Source organism: Dermochelys coriacea, chromosome 6 (genome assembly GCF_009764565.3).
Source record: "Dermochelys coriacea isolate rDerCor1 chromosome 6, rDerCor1.pri.v4, whole genome shotgun sequence".
Taxonomy (NCBI): Eukaryota; Metazoa; Chordata; order Testudines; family Dermochelyidae; genus Dermochelys; species Dermochelys coriacea.
Window position 1 is genome coordinate 17,631,162 of NC_050073.1, and position 20,933 is coordinate 17,652,094.

A 20,933-nucleotide genomic window follows, 5' to 3' on the forward strand; every position below is an offset into this window, starting at 1 on the left:
TGGCCTCTGTGAGAAGACCCAACTGGCGGATAGCTGTTAACCCGTTAGGGTACATAGACCCATCTTTACACAGCTTCCCCTAGGCACATGTCATGTTTCTCAGTCTTTTATCTCCTCACCCTTTAGATCTTTGGAATGATCTTCACTTGCTGCTTGTACAAGAGTTTAAAGTCAGAACCGTACTAGGAGCACCAGGAAATCCATCAGCTCCCCCTCTACCACCACCCTCAATGTCTCAACCCCACCAGCTTCTACCCAGCAGCACAGAAACTTCAGTAACCCAAGGACTTGCCTTCCTTATGAAGTGACTCTTGGATCATCCAGCACCTACCCTGCCTCTGCCAGAGAAGGCCACCCTCCTTAAGGTAGCACAGGACGGCCAGGAGTTCAATGGATTCCCTGTGTGTTCTAGAGCAATTGATCTGCAGATTCCACTCTGCTAGAAGCTTTAACAAACCAGGCCCATGTTGCAACCTCAAAAAGAAATCATCCAAGCCCTGCCGTGAGGTATCAGGATTCCACACAAGAACAATGGTTCGCTCTGGCTGATAGACCATTCAGCAGCCTGTGCACCGACCATGAGAACAGATAATGTCTCTGTGCTGGGTGGGAGCCCACACCAATTCTTACATCCAGAAGATTCCCCTTGGGCCGTGCCCATGCCCTGACAGAGCTATATTCCATCTATACCTGCTCTTTTCAGTTGCTGCCATCACCTCTCTCCATCTCCCTAGCAGGAGCGTGACCTGCCAGAACTCTGATTTTGCCTGAGGTGTGGCCGGCTGGGGTTACACAGCAACCTTGCCCCTTCTTCCTCAAAGCCTCCATCCCAGTCAGAGCCCATTGGGGGAACAGGGGCTTTTTGCCTTCAGAGACTGGAGAGGGGATGTTCAATCATTTTCTGATTTGCTGCGATTTATATTTTATTTACAAAAGGAAAAGGAGGACCTGTGGCATATTAGAGACTAACACATTTATTTGAGCATAAGCTTTCCTGAGCTACAGCTCACTTCATCGGATGCATTCAGTGGAAAATATTTAGTGACTTCCAGTGTAAATGGGAAAAATTAACTTGTCCCCCCTCCTGCTCCCTGTCTGACAGGCCCTGCAGTGGGCCATGAGGGGAATGTGTTGTACCTTGCCACATATGGGTGTTTAAATTGTTCGCCTTTTCAGTTGCCGGAATGGCCTACTGGAACACCACTCTCCAGAGAAACCCTCTTATGTGACAAGATACTCCCCCGCCGTGTGGATTAATTGTTGCCCAAGAGAGGCAGATGTGGAGGCTGCAAAGGAAATGCACTAAGGGTTTTGTACAGGTTCCCGGATCTCATTAATCAGTTAGGCATGCTCTGGCGCTAATTAAACCTGTAACCCTGCTTTCTCATTCCTCTCACCTAATAACCGGCAGAGTCAGTTTCATCTGATCGCAAAATGTACTTGGTAAATTGGTAGTACCAGGGGATGCTAGTTAACTGTCTGGTTAGTGTACATGCATGGTGACTTCACTAGTATCTGTAGCACTTTTCAGGGCAAAAGACGTCTATTGCCCTCATAGTCTCTCCCTATGGCTGTGGACCATGATGCCAGCTGGGTGCTAGCCTGAATTCCTGGCAGCTGCTGTGCCACCCTAGGTATGTTACTCTGAATTGCCAATGTTCCATCAGCGCTTCCAAAGGATAGACCTGGCACATGGGCACCTGGCAGGCTTTGCACACACAAGTTGGTGCAGCTGTGAAATTTACATAGCGCCTTTAGCGACACATGGGTGAAAATTTGGTCTTCGAATGCCCAAACTGGCAATTAGCTCTAAAGTGAAACTAAATCAGCATTGAATGCCTTTCTAAAAACTCAACCATCAGAGGTAGGTTTGATGCAGGAGTCACTGGATGGAGTTCTCTGGCCTGTGTTATGCAGGAGCTCAGACCAGATGATCAGAATGGTTCCTAGTGGCCTTGAATGCTAGCTCAGGTCTGTAGAGTGGGTGGCTAGTTCCTGAAGGGAGCAGCGTGTTCTTGAGGCTGCAGTATGAGAAACATCCATGTGGGTTATAGGAAAGTGCTTTTAAAACGTTCCAGGCATAAGCGAGTCGGTGAGCTCAGCCTTAGGGGTTGGTGCAGGGCATTGTGATGCTCAAGAGCAGCCTCTTTGGCTTACTGAGAAGCAGGTGGGATACTTGGAATTGTGTGTGGCTGGGTCCTGTCCAGCCCACTTCGGTGCAGGGCCCTGAAGTATAGTCCTTGTGGGAGGGAGGGGTTCCCATTCTAGCCACCTTTGTAGAAATCCAAACTCTCCTTGGGCTTGCCCCTGAATATTCCTTTCCTTTCAGAGCCCTCCAAGCTCTGCAGGGTGACCATGATCCTTGTCCTCCCCAGATGCGGCAGTGCTGATCCCTGTTTCACCACCAGCCACTCCTAGCTCCTTCCCATCATAAGCACTGTCAGTGGCACCCTTCCATCCCAGGAATTCACTGTGCGCACCCAGCACAGCGTCCTGTGTATGGTGACCCCTGCTCCAAAGGATTTATATTTACAGCAATAGATTCATGGCATTCCATGGAGCTGGATCCTATACCTTTCCATGCTCTGATTAAGTTTTGCTTCACAGAGATCTCTGTGGTCCTGGTGCTGGAGGGGAGAAATCACAAGCTACTAAGGCACGTAATTTATCCCTGATGATCAGCAACTGCAAATCCCATCCCCCAAACTGATCATACTCCCCCTCTCAGTCCCTTCAGTAGTTGGCCAAGGACAGCAGATCCAGGGTGAAGTGATGACTGAAAAGCACTCATTGGGTTGTGCAGTCAAGTGAATAACTCAGGGCTGTGTGGGTTGGCTTTCTTGAGAGTCCCAGACAAAGAGTGTCTGAGGGTCCTTGGAGATACTTCCTTTGTCAGGAAGAGTGAACAGAGGTGGAGTGTGGGTTGGGAAAGTCCGTTCACTGCAGGAAGATGGTATAAGCTGAGTGACTTACTCCCTTTCTTGGCCTTTATGGAGTTTGTTGTGACTCTGGGCATATACTGAGCCCAGCAGCCAGACAGTTAACAGTCCTGGAATCTCCCAGTGTCCCACAGGGCCTGTTACACCATCAGAAGGCTTTGCACCATATACCAGAAGCCTCCCAGTAAGAGGTTAAAAGGTGATGAGGTAAAAAAAAAAATCAGGGCAGGTGAAACTGGGAATCCCCAATGCAGCAGCAACATGAAATAATTCTAGATGCTAACACAGGCAAAGAGTGTGGTGGAGGGGCATTTTTGCCCTTGGGGTGGTGGAAGGGGGAAAGAGAACCTAAATTATTACAGAATACTCTAAAGGATAAAACTCTAAATTATTGCTCGTTTTACTTTTCAGCTCCTGAGAAGTTGACTAGTAACAAAAAGGAAAATACTGAGCACATTGCTTGAAGCAATATTTTTAGTTACTTAAGTGGGTATTGCCAGTTGTGTGTACCCGCTCCCTGGAAGATTTACTGTCCAGAGGGAGGGAGTGACCAGGCAGAATGGCCAGGCCTTTGTCCTCTGAGCTGTTTTATATTTCCCCCATGTAATATTCATGCTTTTTTTTATCACTCAGTTTAAGTTGCTGGTCAATAGACAATAAAGCTAAAGACTCTCTACTTATCTTTTGTAACCATACCAAAGAGATAACATGCAGTAGTGGTTTAGCAGGGTTGCAGCGACAGAAAGGGTCTCAGAGAAAACAGGCCAAAGCTGGAAAGCAGAGGTTCTAAGTCTGGGGGTTCACGATCCTCAAAGGAGTTGCAAACAACTGTGAGGAAATCACAACCACCCTGCCCTTCCCATGTTGCTAAGTGGGATTGGGGGTCTCCATATGGAAAAGCTTGAAGAGCGCTGATCTCCAGGAACTGGTTTTCAGAGTGCTGAGCACCCGCGGGTCCTGGGAGCTGTTGATGTTCAGTACTCCTGGATAGCCGATCCTGCAAGGTGCTGAGCGCCATTAACCCCCACTGAAGCCAATAGAAGTTTAGGGCACTTGACACCTCCTGTTCCCCAACAAGAAGCCTGATCCAGGGCACATGGTCATCTATGGAAAAACTCCCATTGGCTTCACTGGGCTTCGGATCAGGCCCATGCTGAAGCCTGTGTCTCGGGGCATGGGCACGAGTGTGCATAGTATACAGTACGTATTGTAAATAACAAGGGCTGAATAAATAGCGAGCATGGGAGGGAATAAAAAATCCCTCTGGACCCAGCTGGTCCTTCAAACCTGAACAAGTTGATCTGGGAGAATAGAGTGGGAAGCAGGAGACAAATTAGTTCCTTGGCACTGTTTAGCTAGCTTTATAGGGGTCCAGTCCCACAAGGTGCTGAGCAACCACAGCTCCTATGGTAGCTGAGGACCTAGGATCTCGTGGGGTCAGGCCCTGAGTGAGCGCACACAGAGGTGTTTACACACAGTGTGCCGCATGGTGTGTATTACAGTATTTTTCAGGAGGCTCAGCTTCACATTCATTGCCCAAGTGGGAGAGGCCCTGCTGGCCATGACACATGCAGAGTGGCAGCTGAGGCCAGCTCGGTATGGCTCCCATAGGCTCTGCCAGGGGGCAGCTCTTATCCAGCCCAGCTGCTAGTGCTGCTGCCTCTGGCCTGCCAGGGGCTGTGTTCAAGTCCTGGCAGCAGTAACAGGCAGGATGTGCGTGAACAGTGAGTCCAATCCCTGGCCGGAAAGCCCGGTTAATTCTGCTCTACTGTCTGCCCACCAGTTGCACCCACGCACACTAAACTTAACTGAAGTCCTCCATCCGGTGCAGGGGCTTGCACTAGCGATTGCAGGTCAATGGAATGCAGCGCCAGTGTAGTGCCATATGGTGAGCTCTACTTCTGTCTTGGGGCCAGTGCTGCAGAGATGCATTCCTGTGTCTGTGGCCTGGGCACACCCGTGCCCTTGGCGTAGCTCGCAGCAGTCTAGCCTCAGCCCTGGACGTGTGCACGGAGCGTGCAGGAGCGGATGAGTCTGGCAGCCACTCTGCAGTCCAGCTTTGAGCTCACCTGTGTTTGCTTTAGGAATTAAAAATGACAACCATAACCACAAGTGTCCCCCTTATTAGCCCTGTGCCAATGTGATAGGAGCAAAACCCTTGGAGAAATGTCCTCCTGCCATTAACATATCTGACCACAGAGTGGCACTCTGCATGCCACATACAGTGCAGTGTATGAAGCATTGCTGCATCCCAGCTAACTGAGCTGGGCCTAATGCAAGTGCAGCTTTAGGGGGTGTGCGTGCCAGGTGTCTCACCGGAGCTGAGAAGAGCGTATTGCATGTAACTCCAGAAGAGTCGAAGTGGAAAGGCCTCTGCTCCCCTCCTCTGATGGAAGGAAGTTAGTCGCAGCTCTAGAGAAATGTGCATTTTCACATCGTATGGTAGATTTTGTTACAGTAGACTGCGCTGAGGTTGGCCTGGGGAGTGGGGAAATGTTGCAATGTACTCAGGCCTAAAGTGGGAATTTGAGAGCAAAAGCCTGTTCAAAACCACCTTATGTAATAAATACAGTTCTTGGTTCATCCTCTGCCTGTCCTTCCCTCCTGTTCCTAGCTTTGTTTCCTCCCTTGGCAGTTCACATGCATTGGAATGGGCCCAGCCAGAAGTATCACACAGCACTTCCTCCACTGAGCACCATCGGCTTGGGGTGAGCTCATTCACTTGTACGTCCTGATCTCACTGCGGGCCAGTTACTCTTTATTGTTACGCCCATCACGGTTCTAATCGGCTTAGCTTTTGGAGCCCAGTGGGGACAGGACAAAATCTCTGGTCCCTTTGGGAGTGTTGGAAAACACACCACTCCTCCTGGGATAGTCCTCCTCACCTTCACACCTCAGGATAATCCCACTACCCCCTCCTTATTGCCATATGCTTAACACTAACCCAGCTGCCCGTTCCCTAGCCCCATTGCCGTCTGCCCCACACTAACCCAACTATCCCCTCCTCATTGCTGTATGCCTCACACTAACCCAATTGCCTTCTCACCATCTCCAAGGAGATGCCAAGCCAAGAACATGGATTGGGATCTCTGCAGAGAGCCCCACTCTTGCCATGTCTCCTATTTAATCTGGAGGGTTTCCCATGAGACCTTGTAAAGCTTGTTTCTTTTGCAGCCTATGAATCCCCCTCCTTGGCGTTGTTCCTGGCTGCGGGTTCCCCTGGCGCCTGTGCACAGACCCCGTGCCCATCCCCACTTACTCCCTCTCTCTGACCATGGGGCTGCCCATAATATCGTTCATCCCCTTGATCAAACAAGAATTATTTTGTGGAAGTCCAAGGGCTCGTGTTATACAGGTCACACAAGGTGATCACAGTGCTCCCTTCTGGCCTTCGAATCTATGAGTCTGCCGCATGCTGCTTTGACCTCTCAGTGCTCTGAGCAGGGTTCAGCAAAGCACACTGCTTAATGGAGAACATAATATTGCGAACGCCTTAGCTGCAGAACGGTGCTTTTAGCCATGACTGATTTTTTTGTAGAACTGTTTTTGTACTAATGTGGATGGTGGTTGACACTGAAATTGGGATTTGCGAGATGTTAGCCCATTACCAGGGCACCTGTTAGCGTTTCGTTGCGAGCCGCCTGTCTTTGGTTCCCAGCGCACTGGTTAGCATGGCTGGCGCAGGGACCGAGGCACCGCACACATGTCACGCATTGGTTAGCACTGGCCAGGTGTGTGCCTGTGAGGTGCACATGTGTTGCTCACTGCACTGCTGCCTAACGTTGCTCACATGTGGCTCTGGAAGCTGCTATAAGATGCTAAATAGCAATTGGGGTTTTACTATTCTGCTATTTGTAACTTGGCCTGTTTCCATGCTATTAAAGTGCAGCTATTATAACCTCCAACTGTGTCACCTTCCTCTTTGGGGAGAGGTTACTGCAGGAAAAACACTAGCTAATAAAGCTGCTCTGTTTAAAAGCCACATCATGACTAGGGGCTGTGGCTGTGTTGGTGACATCTCCTGGCTTGCTGGGAGGGTAGGAGGAATAGACAACAGAAAGATCAATGCAGAGTCCCTAGAAAAGGTAAGTTTCGGGGGCAGGGGGGTTATTCACTCAAACAAGGTATAATCATGAACAGCAGGGATAGCTGGTGCCCAATGAATGTATTCAATGAATCATTGTTCAACCATTAAGCATACAGGGTTTAAAACCTTCTTATTCACTGTTAAGGACGCCTGTCCCCTGGCATCGTAACCACTGCCTACATTAACAGAAAAAAATTCACACACTGAGCCCATTAAGATCAGTTGCTGTCTCTCTAACTGCTGCTCTGTGGTACCGACAATACCTTTTAAGTGCTGGGCATTTCCAGCACTCATTGCTAGCAGCAACTGCTATTATTTGCACTGAAGGAAAGATTCCTGTATGGCCGGGAGAGTGAGCTATGTTCCGTGTGAAATGCTGGTCCCTCTCAAGTGCTAACACTCTTGCAAACATATCCCATGGCAGGATTTCCCAAACTCTGGACAGTTGAGCCACCACCAGGAAAACAAATCCACTAGTATGCCCTTTCAGTTCGGCCAGGTGCTGTAAAAGGCCTATCCAAAATAAGAGCTCACTGAAGCAGTTTGTGTAGGGCTTCACAATATACGTCCTCTCTATTGTTACACGTTTTGGAGAGCAGTGATATAGTTAACAATGGTGGTACGAAAAGTATCATCACGGGCATCTGAATTAGAACCCAGTGAGGTGAACAGAACAGCTTGCTCTTCAGCACTATTGTTTCAGGCTCTCTGCAGACTCAGGCAGACATTGCAGCATCGGTTATACTTAGGTTACGTATTGAAGGTTTTCTTTGCAATTGTAACAGCTCGAGGTGCACCCCCCCCTTTTTTTTTTAAATGCAAGCTGAGACTTTGGAGACAAATTGAGAAGCATGGCTCACCCAATGTGCCTTCCAGGGAGGGAGTGCCCTTAGTGCCATGCTGGAGCATTTACTCAGTACTGACTAAGAGGGAAGAGTGCCCTGGACTGATTCGCAAGCATTATTTCTTGCAGCACCTGGGTGTTCTTGAAGGTCTCCATCCAAGCACTGACCTTCCTTGACCCTACTTAGTCAAGGAGGTATACAAATAAGATATGCAAGGTGTAGCCTATTTCCTTCCCCCAGAATGCTTACCAAGTTAATTGAATGAACTAGCTGGCCTATGCTGTCCTGATTCAGAACTGCTCAGCTGTGTGTCCTAGGCCATATACTGGTAGTAGCTAATGGCGATTCTTCTTCAATATGGGGAACACAGTCCTGTGGTTTGAAAACAGGAGGAGGATCTGGGTGAAATCCCTGCTGCCGTTGTGAAATGCTTGTGGCCATAGTGTGCAGCGTAATGACAACTACGCTATCCCAGGCCGCCACAGATTTGTGACAATACAGTAGCAGAGGCAAGAGGGGAAAGCGACGTTTTCAGATCAGCTCTTCTCCTTCTTCTCACACGTGAGATGCCGCCAGCTCTTCCACCATCCAGCCCAATTTTCCTTTACTCTGGCTGGCCCATCATCAGGGGCAACACACACCTGCCGTGCTGCTGCATGAGGAAGCTGGGGGAAGGAGTTTGCAGTGGAAGTAGCAAAGCAACTTTTACAGGTTGGATATTTGTTTCCTAATTTGCTCAGAATGAAGGTTCCCACTAAAATGGCTCCCCACTAACTGGTCACCATAGAAACCTGCTCAGGTTCGCAAAGAAGCACTGCTTCCTGCAGGGAGAGGGACTCTCTTCTACTTGACTGCTCCTGGAGTTTTAGCTGACCTGTTCTCACACACTGGCAGCGACAAAGCACCAGCTGCTCCCCGACCTGAGGGACGTCTAGGCTGGGTGCCTCTCCCAAGAATATCCAAGCTCGTTGGCAGGTCATTCCACAGCACACAGATTGCTTTCTCTCAACCTAGACGGGCCCAGTTTAATTTTCAAGTCAGGGCTCTGGCCACTCTGAGGCACTATCATAGAATCATAGAATCATAGAATATCAGGGTTGGAAGGGACCCCAGAAGGTCATCTAGTCCAACCCCCTGCTCAAAGCAGGACCAAGTCCCAGTTAAATCATCCCAGCTAGGGCTTTGTCAAGCCTGACCTTAAAAACCTCTAAGGAAGGAGATTCTACCACCTCCCTAGGTAACGCATTCCAGTGTTTCACCACCCTCTTAGTGAAAAAGTTTTTCCTAATATCCAATCTAAACCTCCCCCATTGCAACTTGAGACCATTACTCCTCGTTCTGTCATCTGCTACCATTGAGAACAGTCTAGAGCCATCCTCTTTGAAACCCCCTTTCAGGTAGTTGAAAGCAGCTATCAAATCCCCCCTCATTCTTCTCTTCTGCAGACTAAACAATCCCAGCTCCCTCAGCCTCTCCTCATAAGTCATGTGCTCTAGACCCCTAATCATTTTCGTTGCCCTTCGTTGTACTCTTTCCAATTTATCCACATCCTTCCTGTAGTGTGGGGCCCAAAACTGGACACAGTACTCCAGATGAGGCCTCACCAGTGTCGAATAGAGGGGAACGATCACGTCCCTCGATCTGCTCGCTATGCCCCTACTTATACAACCCAAAATGCCATTGGCCTTCTTGGCAACAAGGGCACACTGCTGACTCATATCCAGCTTCTCGTCCACTGTCACCCCTAGGTCCTTTTCCGCAGAACTGCTGCCGAGCCATTCGGTCCCTAGTCTGTAGCGGTGCATTGGATTCTTCCATCCTAAGTGCAGGACCCTGCATTTATCCTTATTGAACCTCATTAGATTTCTTTTGGCCCAATCCTCCAATTTGTCTAGGTCCTTCTGTATCCTATCCCTCCCCTCCAGCGTATCTACCACTCCTCCCAGTTTAGTATCATCCGCAAATTTGCTGAGAGTGCAATCCACACCATCCTCCAGATCATTTATGAAGATATTGAACAAAACGGGCCCCAGGACCGACCCCTGGGGCACTCCACTTGACACCGGCTGCCAACTAGACATGGAGCCATTGATCACTACCCGTTGAGCCCGACAATCTAGCCAGCTTTCTACCCACCTTATAGTGCATTCATCCAGCCCATACTTCCTTAACTTGCTGACAAGAATGCTGTGGGAGACCGTGTCAAAAGCTTTGCTAAAGTCAAGAAACAATACATCCACTGCTTTCCCTTCATCCACAGAACCAGTAATCTCATCATAAAAGGCGATTAGATTAGTCAGGCATGACCTTCCCTTGGTGAATCCATGCTGACTGTTCCTGATCACTTTCCTCTCCTCTAAGTGCTTCAGGATTGATTCTTTGAGGACCTGCTCCATGATTTTTCCAGGGACTGAGGTGAGGCTGACCGGCCTGTAGTTCCCAGGATCCTCCTTCTTCCCTTTTTTAAAGATGGGCACTACATTAGCCTTTTTCCAGTCATCCGGGACTTCCCCCGTTCGCCACGAGTTTTCAAAGATAATGGCCAAGGGCTCTGCAATCACAGCCGCCAATTCCCTCAGCACTCTCGGATGCAATTCGTCCGGCCCCATGGACTTGTGCACGTCCAGGATAAATAATCCTGTCCTATATCTTTATATTAAAACCTTTCACACTGGTAATGGTAACATTACCCTAGCTGCTTGCCGAAGCCCTTTCATTGAAGGGAATCTCATACTCCTGTATTAAGGCTCACAACTCCCATGTGAGGTATTATCTCCATTTTACTGATGGGGAAACTGAGGCACAGAGGCCAAATCTTGTCCAAGACCACACAGCAAGTCAGAAACAAAGCAGGCAATGGAATCCAGAGGTCCTGAATCACAGTTGTATGTGTGGATTTTCTGAATTTCCAGTATTATAAAATGCTGTACTGTAATCATTGGACCACATGCCCTCAGAGATACTGAGCTATTGCTTAGCTTTAGTATGTCTCTCTGCTCCTTTTCCTCCAAGATCTGCCTATTTAAGCACACTTAGGCCCCTCTTCACAGTTCAGATCTTCTACACCTTTAACCCCCTTGCTTTGGATTCTCTTAAGTTGTTGATGCCTGTTCTGTAATGTGCGGCACCAAAATGTACAAGAGGAGTGACAGTCTTATGGGTAAGACTGGGCTGGGACTCAGGAGATCGGGATCAGTTCCTGGCCCTGCCACAGACTCCCCTGTCTTGTCTATTTCGAGTTAGAGAGTGTCTATCTGTATGTGTACGTGCAGTACTTGGCACACCAAGGCCGCTAGGCACTACTGCAGTACAAATAATAAATCCTAGCTAATCAAGGTTGTAAAAAGAGCCATCCTTACCCCTCTATTCCTACAAGTGCCAACCCTGGTTATATACTGCAGAAGGGCATTTTTATCTTTTTTTCACCTGTGTCACATTGCAGGCTATTTCCCCCCCCCTCGTTTCCCACATTGTTCCTCTTGAGACAGCACTCTCCTGTTATATGTGCTTACGCTTTTACATTTAGCTGAATCAGACCTCATTACATTTAGACTTGTCCATCTCTCCTGGTCATGCTGTCATTTCCATTCATCCTCCTGTGTTTTTTTCAGTCCCTTCTAGTTTTGTCTGATCCGCAAATGTGATCAATATTGTAATTTACTCCTTCCCCATCTCCCAGGCCATTCATGAAGGTTTTAAATAATATCCAGCCCAAGACTGATCTGGTGCTTCTTTGCTTCATACCTCAGGCTATGTTGAGGGGGTTTGGCTCAGGGTTAATTTATTTATGGTCTGTCAGCTCTATATCCATGTGACAATCATCTCAAAAGGAATATTTCAATGATTTTTCCAGATTTCAGAATCCTACAACCCTGAATCAAATAGAATGGAGCTGGATTTTTAAAATACAAACCTCCCCCAGTAAAACTTTTTATTTAACTGGGACTAAAGCACTGGACTGGGAGTCAGGAGATTTGAGTTCATTTGCCAGCTCTGCCACAGATTTGGCCAAGTCAAAAGAGTTCTGTGCCCGTTTATGTCCTTAAAAGAAGGGGCCAGATTGTCAGATGTGCTCAGCACTTGCCAGCTTCCTCTGTTCTCTATGGAGCTGAGCAGGGTTCAGCACTTTAGGCATCTAAACCCAGATTTTCCCAGATGGGAGCTGAGCTCACCCAAAAATCTGGCCCCACTTGTAGATGCAGCTGGGCCCCTTTGAAAAAGCCAGTCATTAGTCTTTCTATGCCTCTGTTTGTACAAACAGGGCTCTGAATATTTCCTTTGGCTTGTCCCTTTAGCTTGTAAGGTTTCTCTTACAGTGTGTATGCACAAGGCCTAGCACAACTCTTATTTGTCTGGGGATCTGAAAGTGCTCCTATAATATAAATAATAATAATAAAAATTATTGCACCAAAGCGGTTATATATCCATGAAAATGCTGAATGTCAACAGCATTTCTATAACATTGATTTCAAAACAAATCTATTACATTGTTTCAAAACAAATCTAGTTTCAGCAAGTATTTCAATTTTTGTTTGGTGGCAAATATAGTTTTGATTTGAATTAACTCAATTCTGTTTGTTTTATAGGCAGAAGGTTTCTGGAATTTGTATATGAACACAGATAAACTGTATTCTCCACACACCCTTGGAAAGTGTTTCTCTTTCCATTGCACTAGCACTAGTCCTCAGCTGAGATGGGGTCCCACTGCACTAAATGCTGTGCACACATATTGTAGCAAAGTGTCATCTTGTGGGTCCTGCAGGTATCTAACAGGAAGTAGGCTAGAGACAGAGTAGCAACAGTTTAGAGTTTTTCCGAGGAAGATACTGAGTCTGTCATCATCCATTATGTTACAGATGAAATTGTTAAAGAAAGGAAATTGCATTGACATCTGAGACTCATTGGTTCTTAGGAACTCTGCTGGTAGAGCAAATGACAGTCCATACCTCAATAGCTTACAGTCTAAGTTAACCGCTTTCCTGTTATCTAAAGGTGCGAGAGGAAAGGAGAGATCTCCCTGTTCATCTGCTTGAAAACAGGCTAAGGAGAATAATATTCCAGATGTGGCACATTCAGGTGATTAGCTTGTCTTCAGTACCCTCCCAAACAGGAAGTTTCTCCTAGCAAGGTGTCCATATGCTCTAATAAGCTCCACACTGGGGCAGGGAGGGGCCTGCTTATGTTGAGCTCATTGCCAAGATAAGGGCCTTGGGCTTGGGACAAGAATAGAGTGAAGAAGTATGTGAATGAAAATCAACTGATACCCTTGTTTCTGTGTGTGTGTGTGTGAAAGGAGCATTGAGGAGGCAGGAGGGAGAAGAAGAGGGGATGTAGGAAAGGAAGAGTAGGACTAGGAGGTGACACAAGCGACCTGTGTGATTAGAACATCCAGTGAAATGGGGCCATAAAGGGGCTTTTCTGCTGTGATGTCCTGTGATGCTTCCCAGAACTAGGGGGGATGAGTATGTGTTGCTTTTCCTTGGAAGGATGATTCTATTATTCTCTGGATAGGTGCTAATTCTGTCTTCCATCCCAAGAGCAGGGTAGGGGAAGAAGTGGATCTTTCCAGTGTCTCTCTAAACATCTCTGGTATAAGGTAAGTGCTTTTAGGCCCCCTCTTTGGAGATGGGGAGAGGGGTATAGAAACTTTCCCCCCTGGTTCAGCTATGTGATGACTTTGCAGCCAGTCTCTCCCATGGAAGTGCTGAAACATGTACTTGGATCTTCTTAGTAACTTGTTTGTTTATATGACTATTTCTCTCTACAGCACTGGATAACGGGAAACTCTCTGATGTCTTCTAATCAGAAGACAACTCATCCCAATCTGCTATTTTTCCACAAGGGACTCTGCCTAAAGCCTGTCTTCATCTAGCTATATTAAATTCTCTTCATTCCTTTTGTCAGCTAAATCTGCAATTTTGTCAAAGTAGACAATCAGGTTTGTCTGGTACAATCTGTTCTTTATGAACCTGTGTTGCTTATCACTCATCGTGTTGTTCTTTCATAAGGGGCTGACACATTGATTCCCTTACTATATTAGCACGTCTTGAAAATGCACTTGCTTACAAAAAGTGAGTGAAACTGACAAGTGGGTGTGCAGGCCTTGCCAGAGGTCAGTGACTCCCTGCTGGCAACACCGTTGGCAGAGTGAGGAGAGGGCTGTTCGTGTATCGGGGGAACTCTGACTTCCTCTTTATTAGTGATTGCTTCTAAGGGCTGGATCCAAAGGCCAATGAAGTCCGTGGAAAGATTCCCACTGACATCAGCGAGCTTTAGATCAGGCCCTAAATCCCCTAGTGCCTCACTTCTTAACTATTCACAAAAAGAAAAGGAGTACTTGTGGCACCTTAGAGACTAACAAATTTATTTGGGCATAAGCTTTCGTGAGCTGTAGCTCATGAAAGCTTACGCTCAAATAAATTTGTTAGTCTCTAAGGTGCCACAAGTACTCCTTTTTCTTTTTGTGAATACAGACTAACACGACTGCTACTCTGAACCTATTTAAAACAGGGAATTTGTTCTCTCAGCAGTTGCAAGTCTTGCCTTATTGTTTCTTGTGTGTTTGTTGGTAGATGTCCTGGTAATTAACACACTGCCTGTGAGCAGCCTGTCTTGAGGGCAGGTCATACATTAAACGTGCTTCATCTTTAGCTTCCTCCCACCTTTGTGATTTACAGGATGCCAACTATTAATTTTCTTCCCTTTTTCTCCATTCCTGCTCCACAGAACTTCACAGCTGACTCTGCTGCTGTTCTCAATCTGTTTTCCACTGCCAGTGTCAATATTTCTCTGGTACAAGACCCATGAGGCAGGCTATTGCTGTATAAAAGGAGAAACTTAAAGTGAGGCAATATCGGCAACTGCATTATTAAAGCAGTTCTTAGACCTTCTGGTATGTGTGTAATCTAGAAACTTTTAATAGTAATATCTTAGCGGTGTGTAGTGCTTCAGAACATGATGGGCCCACTTTTTGCAAGGGTAAAGCGCATTGGGGGCTGCTTTTTCTTGACTGCCTGGCCATGAGCATCACAATGGGAGCTCCAATAGCACTCAGTGCCCAGCACGCCTGGCCCTGATTTATGTACCTCTGCTGGAGCTGAGATCTCTTGACTGTCAGGCCCTAATTGTGGGTGATGAGCCCTTGGAAATCTGGTCCCCCACAAACACTGAATAACAAATCTCAGAGGAGGGAGGCAAATGGATGTATTCCCTCCATAGACTAGAAAAGCTGATGCAGAGATAGGTAAAGTGACATGCCTGAGGCAACATTATCAATCTGTGACAGAGCCAGCTTTAGAATGCAGGCGTTCCTGTCTCCTATGCTTCAAGCATGACACCTCTTGGATCGATTCACAACCATGCTGCACCTTAAATTCTGGGTCTCTTTTTATGATTTCTTTCCAGTTACTACAGCCCCCCTCTGCACGCCACCCTTCCCTAGTCAGCAGCTGTCAGAAGCTGGGCAACCCAGCTGCTTTCTTGTCATCTGGTCCTGGCCGTGCCATGGGATTAAATCCAATCTGTACAGGATCTGTCTACAAGTGTCTCGGGGACCTAGGGATCAGTTGTAGGTCAGTGCAGGTGTAATTTGGTCACTGACATGACTTTAATACAACTCTTAAGTATGCATTTGTTTCCAGTAAGCCCTTGAGTACTGCCAAGTCCTTTTTATATTGAAATCCAAGCTCTTCCATAATACTTTATTATGAAGTTTGCTATTTTGGGAGCTGCGGTTACCCTGTTATGAGCAAGGCACATAACATCTTTTGATATGAAATTATTAAGGGCACAGCAGAGTTCATTACAGGGGCATTTCACTGTATTAAGAACAAATCAATACCACAGACTAATATAGCAACATGATACCTGGCTTCAGTTATGAATAGTGCAGCTAGAAATGGAGACAATATTCTCTTGGCCTCAGTGTGCTCCTCTTCCAATATATTACCTGTTGTGTTTTCCATAGTTGTTGTGATGGATTTATATTTGGACATGATCCAATGGCTATTTTTTGAGAGATCTGAACACTATGTTTTTAAAGTATAGGAGAAAGATGTATCCAATGTAACTTCCTGATCAAGCAAGGATGTAGGTAGACCCCCATTGATTTCAAGTGAGCTCCATGGGGGTCCTTCCAGAGAGAGATCATTGGTGCTTTGGGCCCCCATCCTCCATCTTTTCATGCTTGGCTCATGCACGTTTTCCTAAGTAATAAATAAGTACAGAACAAGCATTAGAAACTTCAGCCTAGGAGAAGATTTTGAAGGGAGGGAAGAGAGGAAGTTATAAAACATTTTAAGCAGAAGGGAGGGCACTGCTGACAGTGAATTCTCTGGAAGAGTCACTTTCCTTTTGAATGATCTGCCCTGGATCAAGATCTGAATTAGCTGTCTTTCTGGGCATGCTGCATAGCCTATCTAGTTGAGTCGGCATTGGTGGAGGGTTGAGGTGGTACAGGGTAGGCTTTCTGTCTACTGGGAAGGTGTTTGTGGAGGTGGGGCAAAGGGCATTCTAAACTATTATTAACATGACTAAATGATGGGCAGAATTCTTTCAAAGGAAATCAACAGTGAGTCTATCCCATAAATTGGAACTCTGGCTTCCCTCAGCCACCTGCCTTCCAGAGCTTCTCTGTAACCATCAAGCTCTCCTCGCGTGCATCTTGAGATGTTCCCTTTTGCTACTGACCTGGTGATTTCCCCCCTCCCTCCTCACATTTCTCGTGCCCATCACAGTGTCTGATGTTGATGTGAATCTCCTTCAGCAGTAACTTGGTTGGAATAACTCAATAATCCCCAAAGGATTATAGGGGTGGCTTTGTTTGTCTAGCAAACAAACAATTATTCAACTGTGGATTTTAATTTTGTTTTTTGCCTCTTGAAATTCTGCCTAATGGAGAAGAACAGCCATTTGTCAAGGCCACACTTAACACTGACTGGAACCAAAGGGGGTTTTCTTAAAGCCACGCGGACAATAAAAAATCAAGTTAGCAGTGCTTGGTGCTGTAGGCTTTCTCCATAATGATCTGACTTGCTCAAGCCATTATTAACTTAATGCTTTCATTTACTAGATCATTCCTGGAGGAAGCCCTCCTGGTCTAACTGCTATTGCTAGTTAGAAAAAAGTACAGTTAATAGCTTGAGTTGCACTGGGAAAGGCCTACAGCTCAAGACAAAGTAAATTCAGTTTCATTTTGTTAAATTTCTAGCATGAACTTAAGCAAAGCCTCTTGTTCTACACTTCCAGCCCAGGTGTTAAGTATTTCATTATTGTGAATTCGTTTGTAAGCTTAATTATAAAAGTACTGAACTTCCAACTTTTCAGGGCACAGCTAGCTTTGGGGCTTTTGTATACTAGGAAAATCTTACTGCATTTAAAGACAATTGGTAAGAGTCATGTTAGCTGGCATGGTACTGACTGGTCAGTGTAGACAAAGACAAGTTCTGTTTCAGTAACCCAGGGTTTAACTGTGAGTAGCTGACACAATGCTGAACATAGTTTTGCCCTGTTCTGTGATGACTAGTCAGTTACATTTAGCACCACTCATCTCGTCTCACTCATTTCTGAACAAGGCTAACACTAGTAATATAGACAGGCCTTAATAGAAAACCCCCATCGCTTGTAGTAGTCACAGTAATCTGTGAATAAACGAGTTGAGATCACTAGACTATAACTTGATAGATTTTTAGACTATCTAGGACTACTGTGATGATAATATAATCTGAAATCTTGCATAGACTTTCAAGCACAACAACTACTCATTGAAATTGAGTATCTCTTCTAGAAAGAGATCCCATCTTGATTTAAAGACTCCAGCTGTTGGTGAACTTATGAGGTTTTTCTCCCTTCCCACTAGCAGTTCTTGAACAAGTTATTTAATAAGGGAAAGCAGGAAATATAGCTAGAAAGGGATGGTTAAAATGGTTAACCTACCTGTTGTGTTCTGCTCTGTGTGTGTGTGTCTGTCTGTCTGTCAACACAGGGTAGGGTTTCTGTACACAATTAAATTCCCAGTAAAAGCTCCATCCAATATTGCAGGAGTGCACAGTACGGTGCCCAAGGGCTGAACGCAACTCATAGAGGAATAATAGAACCTAGTTCCTGGCTGTGCTGTCCATGTAATTGCAGAATGAGTATGAAGCTGATCAATTTACTGCAAGTGAACTGCAGTCTCCAAAAAGCCACTTCTATTTATTAGTCTGGAAAGATAGTCCCTAACATTTGCTTCTACTTCTATTACATCATCTGAAGACTTTTCTATGGTGCTTGTCGCAATGGTGTCTGAAAGCCTCATTAGCTAGCTAGCTGTCTCACAAGTGGGAGAAATTGAGGCACAGAGAAATTAGGTGACTCGCCTAAGGTCACTTGGGAAATCTGTCCTTGGCTCTGCTACTGCACTCAGATCTCCTGAACCCAGCCCAGTACCTTACCTACAAGCCTGTCCTTCCTTCCCTAAGACTGTGCATATTTACTGCTTGTTTTTCAGCTGTGCAAATGAGTGTGCTAATTAGGTGGGGTCTTTCTGCTCCTGGGCAAGTAGTTAATGTGGCCTTCATTGGGGCAGAGATATGGGAAACATCCCAAGTAAAGCAAAGGGAGTCCTGCCTGTCAAGGGAGGATCAGATGGGGCTGTTGGGCCAGATTGGAAGCTCATTGAGGTCAGTATCCCAGATCAGGTCCCTAAAGAGAGGTATAGATAATAATTTTTGTTTAATACAGATGGCATATTTAAAGCATTGAGACAGCATGGTATTAAGAAGAGCATAATACCGAGGTAGAACACATTCAAATCCAGGGATTTAGTGCAGGCCCTTATCTAGTTGTTAATTTAAAGTAGACAGGGTGCTGATACAGAGCAAAGTATGGATCCTAACTTTTTCACTCAGGTCCTTCTTGTTTAAAACCACAGTCCTATATTTTTCAAAAGCAATTGGTGACTTTTGCGGTGCCAAACTTAAGATGCTTTGTAGAAGGGTCTGATATTCAGAAAGTTCTGAGTGTCTGCCCTCTGAAACCCAGGCCCCTTCAAGTTGCCTCATATTGAGCATGCAAAGTCACTTCTGGAAAACTTAGGCATAGCCCATAACATACATATTTAAATATATTTTTAGGAGTGTTAACTATCTTTATTCCTTGCACACCCAACAGCTGATGAAATGCTTCCTTTGATCACCATTGGGTCTGCCCCCAAAAGCAGAAAATAACCAACTGGTTTTATTAAAGCACTTACTCTTACATTTGGGAAGGATAAATAAAGTATTTTCCTGCATCTATTTCTGATTCAGCTCTTACAAGGCATTACGATTACATTCAGCACAGCACATGTAGAGTAGGTACCACAAAAAAAGTGGGTCAGGCTATGGAAATCCTGTGCACTGCTCTAGGGTGCTGCATCTCAGTTATAGTTATATAGAAGGGCATTATGAAAGGAGGCGTCTGACTGGCTCAATGAGGCTTTAACAGTGTGTATCAATCTGTAAATAAGGTGCCAGATCCACAGCAGGTGCAAACTCCTCTACAAAGTGCTGGTATGTAGAGATCATCCTAGGAATGCTCCCGGGTTAATCTCCTCTGAGCCAGCGGAAGTGCAGATTTCTAGCATAAAGGGCTATGTTATATCTTCATTCATCAACAGTATTTGAGTATCAAAGTCCAGGTTGACAAAAAGAAAAGGAGTACTTGTGGCACCTTAGAGACTAACAAATTTATTAGAGCATCAGCTTTCGTGAGCTACAGCTCACTTCATCGGATACATCTGATGAAGTGAGCTGCAGCTCACGAAAGCTTATGCTCTAATAAATTTGTTAGTCTCTAAGGTGCCACAAGTACTCCTTTTCTTTTTGCGAATACAGACTAACAGGACTGCTACTCTGAAAACTGAGGAGACAGTAACATGAAACCCTCCAATGGGATCTTTACAGGCTCACTTTTAGAGAAGAACTGCCCTTGAAGGTCTGAGGCCCCAGATTTTGTGAACATCTGCACTAAACGTGTTTCAGTTCATGTGCCGTACAAGCGTGATCAAGAATATTTTTGTAAAAATTGCCGTTTCAAAGAACTATAAACAATGTTGCAATAATATTGATGCCCCATTGTGCTAGATCCTCTACAAAAGCATAAGACACAATCTCTACTCTGAAGAACTTAAATATCTGTCACATATTGCTCACTCACCATTTTTTTTAGTCTTAAAAACCCAGTCAAAGATCAGGCCCCGTTGTGGTAGGCACTGAGCCTCCGATGACAGCCTATAATTCAGGTTGCTTCTAGTTGTTTAATTCTTTCTATTAAAGTTTTTTGATTTTGTGTCTGTTCTAGTTTCAGGTTAGTATCATCTCAACCACATCCTTCCACCATAGAATTCCAAACTCCACTTGAAAAATAAGAATGATTATGAAACAGGTAAGCGACTATGCTGTAGTGAAATCTCTGTGATATCTACAGGTCCCCTAGCCGATAAGATTTCTGCATTTAATTTAGTGTTGCTCCAGTAGCATGATCTCTTCCTATAGTGTGTATCTGAGTAAACTAAGCTGAAGTCAGAAGTTCTCCTTTTGTGAAGATTCTGGGCGGATGAAGTTTGCCTAAAAAAATCCCAAATCCACCATCTTAGCTTTCAAGGGTAAATATTGATTATTTCTGCTGTCCTGTGCATCAGTTTGATGACTCTCTTCAAATAGACTTGGTGTCCTAGAAAGACAATCTGATTTGCTCATGTTAGCCTCTAGTCTTTTTCCTTCATCTTTCTTATACAACATTGAAGTGAAAGCTGTAGGCAGAGAACCACTCTTGGAGCATTCATTGTCAAAGGACCAGGGGTGAAATCCTGGCCTCACTGAGGTCTATGGCAGAAATCTCATTGACTTCATTGGAGCTAGGATTTCATCTCTGGGCCCAATGTTAAGGGCAAACCTCCTACCAGACAGTCTTTTATGGTAGCAAGATGGAACATTAAGTATTCAGAAAAAACTATTTGTGTAAGCATTTTCCAGAAATAGCCTTTCCGGTACTATGCTCATATTTACAGACTCATGGGAGAAATGCAAATGTATCCTGTGCTAC

At 45.6% G+C, this 20,933-nt stretch overlaps 1 protein-coding gene and 1 long non-coding RNA gene across 8 annotated transcripts in view; one reads left to right on the top strand and one right to left on the bottom strand.

Annotated features, from left to right (window-relative positions):
* The window catches only part of CD151 (CD151 molecule (Raph blood group)), a 62,514-nt gene extending 56,735 nt beyond the window's left edge, over nt 1–5,779 (top strand). For all 4 annotated transcript variants that reach the window (XM_038404944.2, XM_043517849.1, XM_043517848.1 and 1 more), the window contains one exon: nt 127–5,779. In XM_038404944.2, coding sequence (XP_038260872.1) covers nt 127–186 — 60 coding nt within the window. In that variant the 3' untranslated portion in view covers nt 187–5,779. The remainder of the gene's footprint in view (nt 1–126) is intronic.
* Nucleotides 4,457–20,602, bottom strand: LOC122460864. Of its 4 annotated transcripts, none has more exons than XR_006282441.1 (5): nt 20,046–20,602; nt 17,805–18,070; nt 15,820–16,075; nt 12,186–14,690; nt 4,457–8,243 (listed from the first exon to the last, which is right to left on the bottom strand). It is a non-coding gene; the product is annotated as an uncharacterized LOC122460864 (long non-coding RNA). The 4 variants fall into 4 exon arrangements; XR_006282442.1 differs by having other exon boundaries at nt 15,738–16,075; XR_006282443.1 differs by having other exon boundaries at nt 12,186–12,243; nt 12,514–16,075.
* Between the last annotated feature and the right edge of the window lie 331 nt (nt 20,603–20,933).